The sequence below is a fragment of the Phascolarctos cinereus genome, unplaced genomic scaffold, assembly GCF_003287225.1.
Source record: "Phascolarctos cinereus isolate Bilbo 61053 unplaced genomic scaffold, phaCin_HiC Scaffold_5;HRSCAF=322, whole genome shotgun sequence".
NCBI lineage: Eukaryota > Metazoa > Chordata > Mammalia > Diprotodontia > Phascolarctidae > Phascolarctos > Phascolarctos cinereus.
In genome coordinates, this window is record NW_027555958.1 from 477,096,915 (window position 1) to 477,107,777 (window position 10,863).

The window sequence follows — 10,863 nt, forward strand, 5'->3', positions numbered from 1 at the left end:
CTCTCGAATGCCAAAAACCCCTCATGGAACCCACTCAACACTTGTATACTCTGGGAAGAGTGGGTATTCCTGAGGGTAGAAATCAACTCTAGTTGGTTAACAAGTAATGAGGGAATGAATATTATAATGAGAGGTTGGCTTATTCTAATGAGGGTCTGGGGATGTGACTCTCATCACTCAGTCTTGGTCAAAGAGATTTATCTATACCATACCAGCCTGTCCGGGGTAATCTAGACAAACAGGAGAATATGTTTCCCCTCAGACTTATCTGATTGATATGTAGTGGGCTGGATTTCACTGGACTAGAATCTCTTTACCTTTTGACCAGACCCAGGTTTTCGGGGGGGGGGGGTGCATCTGCCCAAGATTTTATCTCTTTATCAGCCCTGCCCCTTCAAGAGCTGGCTGAATAGCCTGCAGAAAACGGGGACCAGAAGGAGAAAACCTTAGTCCTAATTCAGTAATTGGTTACTAATATAAGGGAACGCTCTCTGATGTTTTTCATCTAGTCAGGATCCCATGCTGTAACTTTGTGTGTCAGCCTGGTATTGGCTTTCTTCATCAGGCTCTTTGGGGGTACCAGGGAAAGTGATGAGAATTTGGAGGGTGAGAGGCATTCCTGGAGTCGGAGTGTTGTGAACAATGAGTTGGAGGTAACAGTATCTTGAGGTGGGTGTGAGTCTTGAAGGCTCATGCCAGAGGGCAGTGGACAGAATGATTTCCAGGAAGATGGAGCAGAGCTTTGGAGGATCTTAAATACTAGCTGGGTTTGTACTTCTGTAATGGGGTGGGATGGGGGGGCTGGCTGAAGGTTTTTGGAACAGGAAGTGGCCCAAGTTTTTTAGGATGTTGTGCTGAAGGTTGTGGCAGGTTGCGTTGGAGTAGTGGCAAAGAGGACAGGATGGAAGGGACTTAGTTGTGAGGTGCTAAGGGCCTAAATTAGTGTGGCAGAAAATGCAAGAGGTCTATGAGGAAACATTGACAGGACTTTGAGAATGGTTCTCCGGTCAGTGGCCACACAACAGGCCTCTAATGTGTCAGGTCCTCTGCTGGATGATGGCAGTGTTAGACAAGCTCCCTGCTTCCCCTCTGTGCACACATACACACATATTCACACTCACACACACACACACACATGCTCTCTGTCTAGTAGTAGAGTTTTTGCACAGCTATGGGCAGCAGGTATTGTGTGACTGACTTTCAGCTGAGGGAGAGCTGACTTTTGTTGAAGGGGGTTCTGGAAAGAGCTCAAGGTTGAGGTAGCATTTGAGTGTGCCCTTAAAAAGCAAGCAGGATGTCAATAGGCAGTGAGGGTCCTTCCTTCACAAAGGAATAACTTGAGTAAATTCACAAAAGTGAGAACGCCCAGTGAAGATTCAAGAAGAAAAGAAGGGTCCTATTTGGTTGGAACAAAAGGAGAAATAGTGGGAATTAAGACCAGCCTGCTATGCTGGGGCCAACTCCTGGAGGGCCTCCGATGCCGCACGAGGGATTTCAGCTGATAGCTGTTGAAGGTTTTTAGATAGAAAAGTGACCAATCCTCCAGAAATGGGCATTGGGAAGATGGCTTGAGTGGTGGATGAACTGGCTCAGAAGAAGGAGAGTTTGGAGGAAGAGGAGGCAGAAATGGTGAACTGCTGAAATTCAGCTGCCTGGAAGGACTGGGGTACCCTTGAGATGAGGGTGAAGAGGAGGAGCTACTTTGACAGATGGCTAATGCCTTTTTGCACCCCCCCATCTCTTCCAACTTCTGATCACCCAAGTGGAAGTGAGGGTTGGGCATTGGAATTGTGCATTGGAATTTGGAAGATGTTAGGGCTACAGGTCAAAGCATCTTGGGGTTCTTTTGACATGAGAGCAGTAGTGGGGCACAGGAAAGGGAGAACTGGCCTGGAAGCCAAGGAGACACGGGTTCAAGCCCTGCCTCAGACACCAAATAACTGTGTGACCCTGAGCAAATTGATGAATGTTTCGTTACTGAAGGCAGCGAAGACTCAGTTACAGATGAGGGGCCAACCTTACCGGGGAATGGCATTCCAATTCCAATCCCTATCCCTACTGGTGTGTGACTATGGGGATGGATGAGATCACTGGGGCAAAGAGTGATTGGACTTTGGCTGGAGTAAGCATCCATCAGTAAACGGCCAGGTAAGGGAGGACCAGAGAGGCAGGCAGAGGCCCAGAAGAGGATGTCATGAAAGCCTGGGGAGCACGGGGTTTTGTGAAAGAAGCGGTCACCATCATGGTGCAGAGGAGTCACAGGAAAGGAGGACTGGCCAATGGTACCGAGGAACCATGGAGAGTCACCAGGTGTGGATGGCCTGAGTCAGGAGCTGACCTACCAGTCTATGCCTTGCTCAAGGAGTGGGGGAGGCGGGGTGAGAACCATTCATGTGGACAAATCCAAGGATTTGAGTTATTGAGCTGGCTATGAGGTGACAATATGTTCTTGTTATTTTAAGAAGCTATTTCTTTTTAAGTCCAGACCTAGGATCTCAGTAGCAGAAGCTCCTACTGATGCAGAACAGTAACTCGTCTGTAATTTGTCAGCTTCATTTGGTCTTCCTTTATTCCTTGAGAAACTTCTTCCAGGACACTGGGTAGACCTCCCATGTAGGAGACATGAGAGGGCACGGGCCAGAGGCCCACCAGGCAGGCAGCTGTGGCTGGGTCACGGCCTACGCAGCAAGAGGGAGCTTGCAAATTAATGAGGCTCCAGGTCCCTGATTAATTGAATCATAGATCATTTTTTCAGGACCAGGGAGCTGAGTCCCCTCCTACTTTGATCGTTGAGTATCTGAGTACTACATATACAGAGGAGGGATGGCAAACCAGAAGGATGGGTGTTCATAGAAGCGAGACCAATATTGTGCTGTGAACAGAGACCGTCACGTGGAAAAGAGTAGAAGGAACAGGAGACATACTAGCTTGGAGCAGACTTGAAATGGGATTGGTGGCTGCAGGCACGTGAAGGCCAACTTTTGGAAAGACCTAGGCTTCCTTCTGTGGCTCTCTGGGGAGCAGGACGAGGACCAGTAGAAAGAAGTCACCCCAGCTCCGTATTGTGGATGCATTTGAAGAGGCCAGAAGGCCCCCTGGCATTGCCATGGTGACAGAGAAGAGTGCCTCCTGGCTTCCGTGGCAGGGTTCCTCCAACTGGCAGCGAGTGGGCAGAGCGCCTCAGCTGGCTGCAGCAGAGCCTGCCTGAATCAGTCTCTCTGGTTTTGACGGGTCAATCCCGACCTTCAGATCTGTATCAGAAAGTCAGTGGCACATGGCAAAAAGCCCATTAGACATAGTTAGGAGACTCGAGTTGAAACTCTACATTGAGCACGTGATAGCTGTTGGAGGCCTGTTTCATCACACGAGTACCTCCATCACAAGGTGGGTTATAAGAATCCAGAGATTGGAATCTGTGGCAGGTACTTTGCAGGCATTTGTGGGGAGGAGCTGGAGGTGTCCAGACCTTCTGTTTCACAGGGGTGGACACCTGCTCTTGAGGAAAGCCCCTGTGCCACTGCAGACACGGGGGCCACTTGTTAGCTCAGTCGCTGGGGGCCCGGAGATGCTAAGACTTGCCCGACTGTACCCAGACTGCAGACTTTCAAGTTAAACTTGGAGATGAATGTGGCTGCTGCTGCCACCAAAAACAATCGTGTAATTTTCAAGGAGTGCATGCTAGAGCATTGAGAAGGTAGGTGAGTGGCTGGCTGCCCCCCCCAACTGCCCCCTTCTGACGTCTTGCCCCATCAGGATTCCTCCATCTACAGGCACAAGAACAGATTGGGCCCTTCCTAGGTGGCGATAATGATGGATGGAGGTTTCTGGAGCCCTTTGAAGGTGGCAGATTGCTTTGCTCACACTTTCTCCTTTGAGCCATGCCACAAACCTTGGCCAAAGGCACCCCCTGGATTAGTCTTCCACCATTTACAGTTGAGCAAGTGAGACTCAGGAGATGTTCAGCAACTCTCCTCTCACCACATGGCCAGTAGAGGTCAGAGGTGGGATTGGGCAGCCCTCTGCCGTTGTATCTCCCCACCTTGCCAGGGCACAGGAACGTACAGAATCACTGAGCATGTGGCCTTGGGGGTACAGGAGACTTGGGTGAGGTTCATTTCCAAGGGATTTTCTGAAATTTTCCGGGGGGCTGCCTCTCCTAGGGTTCTCGGGGCACCCAAGCTCTCCTGAATGAATATGCAGAACAGATTTCATTCCTAGAAGGAAGCCTACCAGAGCTTTGCGGGGGAGCGGGTTTTAGATGTGAGGAGGCGACTGAGTTCCAGCAGATCATTTTTTGCATTGCAGTAAATAAAGGGCTGGGGACTTGGTTGTTTGGTTCATCTCTTAGGGAATATAAGATATGTCCCACCATTGGAGAGCCACCAATCCTACTCTTCCCCTAAAATGGCCAGCCCGGTTTTTGTCGTCTTATTCTTTAGTTCCTTCCTAGGGTTAGAACATTACAGAAATACTCAGGCCCTTGGCTCTTGGGTTCCACTTGCAATGTGTAAACTGGATTGTGCAGTATTTTCAAGAGGACAAAAATACGTCATACTGATCTTTTCCAAAAGACCGTCTTGGCCTCAGCAGTGAGGGTGGGGGGAGGTAGAAAGATACAGGTGGAATTCCCCTTCCCTCCCTTTTTAATGGCTCACCTTTTTTATTTGTACAGAATAGCAAGTAATCTTACCCTGGCTGAGAGAAAAAATGGTACTTTAGGGTTTAAACAAATCCTTCAGTTCTGAAGCATCTATTTTGAAGGCTTAGGACTTAGTAGCCTTAGCCCCAGAATATTTGGGTTCGCCCTCCTTAGAATGGATAGACTCAGCAGGCTCGGGGTTCATTGGCTTAGCAGGGCTTCATGTCCTTAGAATCAGACTAGGTCACCCTGGTGTCAGACTTGGTGACCCCAGAGCCATATTTAGTGACCCTGATGTCAGACTTGGCTTGACATCAGTAATTCTGGCAACCTTAGAACCAGGCTTTGTCATCCTTGGTGGCCATTTTGGGGCTGCTGTGCCAGGCACTGGCCTTGGGGTCCTGGGCGTGATGGGTTTGGTGTTGGAGGGCTTAGCTCTGTGGTGTTATTGGCTTGCATTTTCTTCGGCTCCTTCTTGTTGGTTTCTTGGCAAAATGCCTGATTCTCAGAAACTTGGGGTCACGTCCTTTCAGAGACTCCTCTGTGCAACCTAGTTTCCAGATGACATTTCATTTTTGTGATTGGTTATGAGTGGTGTGGTTCATAGATGTAGCCATCTTAACACCACCAGTGGCACAAATGGGCATCCCTCAGACAGGAAGAGACTCTGTGTGTGTGTGTGTGTGTGTGTGTGTGTAGGTGTGTAGAGTGGGCAGGACCTTCTTTCTTCAGGATTTGTGTACAGAAGCTTCATTTTCAGGGGTGGGAGAGGTTGTGTCAGCTCGTATTCCTCAGGAAGCATTTATTAAGCACCTACTATGTGCTAGGCACAGTGCCTGACTTAGAATACAAACATGCAGGTCCCTGAAGCAGATGCCAAACACATCAGATAAGTACATATGAAATCAAAATAATTTGAGGAGAAAGGGAATTTAACTGGGGCAGGTCTCTTGGTGGGACGGTGACCTGAGCTCAGCCTTGAAAGAAGTTGGGGTGCTTAGAGACAGAGTTGAGGATGGAGGCCACTGCCAGCCTGGGGGATGTCCTGTGGAAAGGCTCTAAGGAGACAGACAGACAGAGATGGAGATAGGAGACAGGCACATACCAGCAGATACACACACACACACACACACACACACACACTCAGAGAGAGAAAATGTGGCATAGAGGGAGCAGCCCACAGATTCCTTCAGCTGCAGTTCTGATCCTGCAGAAGGCAAATTCCAGTAACCCTGCAGAGGGTCAGCCAGAGTGAGCCAGTCAAGCACGTTGACAAACAGAGCCCTCTGTATTTTCTTCTAGCTGGCCATCTGGGCCCGTCCATCTGTTTTTAAGTGATTTGATCAAGCAGCAAATCCAATTTTCATAGGAAAGCTTCAGCTCTCAGTGTTTCCACATGAAGTTGCCCATCCTCTCAGGTCCCTTGTGATGGCCGGAGGGAGCTGCTGTAGCCATGCCTGAGGCTGGTTTTTGTGGCCCCTGCTTCACCCTCAAGCGCGGAGACCTGGGCACAATCACCAGTAACTGGTTTCTTTTGGCTCTGGCAGCCAGCCTCTGCCATGCCCTGGGCAGCTCTAGGTCCACAGCATCCAGGTGGGATCCTAGAATGATTGTTTCAAGAGATTATAGAGACTTGGGCCCCTTTGTTTTATCTTATGAGTGAGGAAACCCAGATCTGGACACTCCCTTGCTTATCTGTGGTCTCCCTGGAAGTGGACAGCAGCACCGATCCTTGGGCCGGGTCTTTGACTCCAAAGGAGCCTCCGCCTTTTCCTTCAGCCGCCCCTCGTGTGCTCACGATGCCTCCCCGTCTCTCTCTCTCTCACACCAGGAGATACACTAAGCCACATTAAGCCCTGGACCTTTCCCTGAGACTGATTCTCCATGCACATATATTACGTGCCTTCTGCGTGCAGACCTGTGTGCTAGGTTCTGGGGAGAAAGGAAGTCCAGGCAGTGCCCGCATGGTGTGATATTCTAGATGTTACCATCCTCCCCAAGCAGAGTTTACTGCAGCAGCGCTGTGTGCACCCAGGGGCAGCACCTGACCCACCCTGAATTTTGTTTCTTTCTTTGGGCTATAGAGTGAACCCAGAGGATTATTGGTTCATTCTCCTTTTGTGAAGAACCTGGGGACCCTTAGCCTCAAAGATTCATGGGAGGGCATCCTAGGGCTGCCTCCAAGTATCTGCAGGGCTCTCTAGTGGTCAGATGACTGGAATTGTTCAGTCAGGCCCAGGCAGGCAGACTGAGGAGTGGTGGGTGCTTGTTTCGGACAGGCTGACATCAGCTTGACATAAGGAAAAAACTTGGTGAAGGTAGAAGGTTCCAAACATGCCGTGGGGATCTCACCCTCTCTAGCAGACCCCAAGGGAAGCCTAGGCAGCCTGGAAACATCCTCCTTGGCCATCACTGTGGCTTCTTACCAAACAGCTGGCATTGGGGAATAGCCTGTCTGCTGGGAGAAGTGGAGGCCCAGCCAGCAGAGGAGAACCAGTCTGGCCCAGATCCAAGAGTCCTCCAGTGCTTCTCCTTAGCATCGTCGTCAGAGGGTGTTGGCTGGATTGCACTTAAATACTGGATTCACCATTGGTAGTCCTTTCATCTTTGTCCGTATTAGCTATAGTGAAAACCGCATATTTTTTAAAAAATGGTAGGTTTATGCTCCAGCTGTATACATGCGACAGGATTTGAGGACATCATGTCCATATGGTTATATTTTAGAAGAGGAGTTTCCAAGGGTCTATTTACAAATGAGTTATTATTTTCAAGTGCTTAATGGCCATTTATTAAGTGCTTCTTGTATACCAGGCCCTGTGTGAGGTAGTAGAGCTGTGAGTTGGAGCCTGCCCTTAGGGAAGGCATGCTCTAACATAGACCACAAACACCTCTATGTGTCTGCAGAAGAAATCGAAGGCAATGGGGTGCTGGTGTTGGCCCTTCAAGATTCATCAGAGGGACATGACCTGTATACATTGGGAGCTCCCATTCCGTTTGGGCCCAGGACTTTTCACCAGTCTGTTGACCTCTAGCATAACCACGTGTGCTAGTGATTGCTTCTGTCCCCCAATCTCCAGCTAGATAACATTCCTCCCAGGGCACTTGCTAGAGGCACTGTGCCCATAGAGGCTGTCCAGGGCTTCCCTTGCTCTACCGCCTTCTTCCCTTGAGGCTGCCACCATCATTCCAGCTGTCCAGGTTCATGCCTGAGGAGTTGATCTCCTACCATGTGCACTCAGCTTCAGCACTGCTGATTCTGCATCCTGGATGTCTGGCCCCCTGTCTCTGTTCACCTTGCCCTATCTGTGCCCTGAGCAATGCTTAGCCCCAAACTGTATTGTTGCAATAGCTTCCGAAAGTGGATTTCCCACAGCCAGCTTTTTCTCCTATAAAATCTGTCTTCTGGGCAGCCAGTGAGATCTGTAAGGTAGGAGGCTGACCGGATCACTGCCCTGCTCAAGAAACTTCTGGGGCTCCACATTGCTTCCTTTCCTAGCCTGGCTCCGCGTCCTCTTTCCAGGCTGATTCTGAATTCTTCCTCAATTCATTCTACCCTTGAGCCAGACTGACCTATGAGCTGTGTGCCATGCGCATCACTGGTCTTCCACTTCCATGCCCATCGAGGCTGTCCCTCAGGCCTGGACATTCTCTTTCCTGACCTTCATCTTGGAAGCTCTATCTCCTTTCAAGCTTCAGCTCCTGCTGCTTCCTACAGGAAGCTTTCCTGATTTCACCCAGTGATTAGTGTATTCCCACCTGCTCAGTACTGTGCACTTGTTCATAATGTAGCCCCTTCCTAGAGCATAAGCACCTTGAGGACAGGGATTGCTGTGTCATTGGCTTTGTATCCCCAGCACTCCAGAGCGTATGTAGTAGGTGCTTGATAAATGAGTGTTGATCAGTTGACTATGCTCTGATCTAGTGATAGCTGAATGAGTCTGGACATGTCCCAGGGTGGATCTGTGACATTGATGACTTGTCTTTTTGCTCCTAGGTTTGGTTTCAAAATTGCAGAGCGCGCCATAAGAAACACGTTAGCCCCAATCATTCTTCCACGGCTCCAGTGACGGCAGTTCAGCCTTCGCGGCTGTCTCCCCCCATGTTAGAAGAAATGGCTTATTCTGCTTATGTGCCCCAAGATGGGACAATGTTAACGGCCCTGCACAGTTATATGGATGGTAGGTATCGATTGTAACCTTTGATGTTCTGTGCATTGACTAGAAATGCACTGGCCTGTCAGGACCCACAGTGGCAAGCAAAACCCCAGTTCTAGAGTTTCTGTTCCCAAAGCACAGCTTGGGAACATCAGAGAACAGAAGGCAGAGATGAGTTTGAAGGGTCTCTCCCAGTGAAGGAACAGCTCAGGAGCCATCATGGCTGTGGACTTGGTGGAATATCCAGTCACCACCCTGGGCTTCTTAGCTGATTGGAAGAAAATTGATGTGGGAATGGCCTAGTGAGAAATGAGGTAATGGTTCGCATGTTTTAGATTTGTTATCATTAGAGTTTCCATTTAATGTTCTGAAAGTCATGAGAGGGGAACTGAGAGTTATCCCTGCCCCCATGCCCAATGTCTCTTGGCTTCTTTTTAAACACAAATTGTATTATGGAAGTGAATGTTGGATGTTGAAAGTGGTTTTCATGCTGGAGGCTCAAGTGTGTTCACTTTACATTTTTGGAATGAACAAATTTTCAGTAATGGAGGAAACCTCTCTTCTGATTTGTCTTAGGGGAGATGTAAGATCTGGGGCTCCCCCTTCCAAACCACAGTGGTAAAATGGGAACCCTCTGGCCTCACTTCCCCAAGCCCCTGCCTGTGCCTTCTGCTTCAGAATAAAGTACAATGAATGGGGCTCCCATGGAGATGGCATTAGAAGGGGACAGTTCTGGGCCCAGAAGGAAGAGTCCAGCCGAAAGCTTTAGTCCAGTTTGACTTAATCCCGTCTTTACTGTCGGTGCCCAAGAAGGCCATGGCCGCACTTTGGGGTTGGTTGAATGGGTTTAAGCAGGTAGCGCCCTAAGCTATGAGGAGAGCGCGGGTCAGGGCAGGAGGCAGGGGCCCATTCTTTGTTTTATGAGCGAAACTCAAACAAATTGAGCCATCTGTTTCTTTCTGTTTTTGTAGCTCACTCGCCGACAGCTCTTGGACTCCAGGCCTTGTTACCCCACTCGATGACACAGCTACCAATAAGTCATACCTAACTTCTTTGTTTCAGGGATAGAAATTCTTAAGGATATAATCTGAAGTCATTTATTGTGTATTAAATATCATTGAAAAATATTAATGTTAATTTTTTTTATTTAACATCCAAAGCATCTTCAAGATCATTTTGTTGCCCAGGTACGTATGTAGAGTTGGCCTGCAAGACACTTTTGTTACTTCTTCCTTTTTCTAAAAAAGAAAATGTTTACAAGAAGATGACTCCACCCCCTTTTGTATTGTCTGGAAGTAGTTTGCTCTAGCTGTGTGTCCGTTAATTTATTCGTCATCAAAAGAGCACTTTGCCTAAAAGAGAGGACTGACAAGTGTGCAAAATGTTTACAATTCTTTGTGAAATTGTAGTTTATCATCCGTTTGTATCTGTAAGTTATTGTTATAAAATATTACTTGTATTTTTTGAGTTACATACAACTTATACTTTTGAAGTTTGTAGCTGTGAATTTGCAACTGAGTTTTATTTTGCCGATTGGCTTTTCCCCTGAATGAGATGAATAAAGCTTCTGTTGTAGCATGCCAGGCAAAGCCGTGCCTCCCTCATCCTATGGGTATTACCTTCTGGCTGTGAATAACACTAGAGTTGGACAAGTCTGCCGGTCTGGGTTTATTCAAAGTTTTCCATTCCTGTGAAATGATATTGTCCGGCATCATCTGTCCTAATTTTAGCAGCAGGATGTTGTAGGCTCTTGGCCTATCAACAACCCACCTTTGCAAATAAAACATTCTGTCAGTTCTTGTTGATGTGAATTCCAAGCCCAGAGGGCGTCCCGGATCAGAATGGGCTGGCTTGGGAGATACTGTGCTTTCCCCTCCCAGGAGGTCTTCAGGCAAAAGTCTCCTGCACATTCCTTGGGTACTTTATAGAGGGGATTGAGTACGAGTGGGATGATAGGACCTTGGAGCTCCTACCATGCCAGAAGTTTACTCTGATTTCTGTGATGATAGCATTACCAGAAAAGAGCATCTACTCTGAAACATGTGACAGTAGACAAGATGTGAAAGCCTG

At 48.4% G+C, this 10,863-nt stretch overlaps 1 protein-coding gene across 1 annotated transcript in view; it reads left to right on the forward strand.

The window, feature by feature from the left end:
- The window catches only part of LHX8 (LIM homeobox 8), a 28,568-nt gene extending 18,011 nt beyond the window's left edge, over positions 1–10,557 (forward strand). The window contains exons 8-9 of the mRNA XM_020968549.2: positions 8,634–8,817; positions 9,765–10,557. Of these exons, the coding sequence (XP_020824208.1) occupies positions 8,634–8,817; positions 9,765–9,841 (261 nt within the window). The 3' untranslated portion in view covers positions 9,842–10,557. The remainder of the gene's footprint in view (positions 1–8,633; positions 8,818–9,764) is intronic.
- The last annotated feature ends 306 nt before the right edge of the window (positions 10,558–10,863 follow it).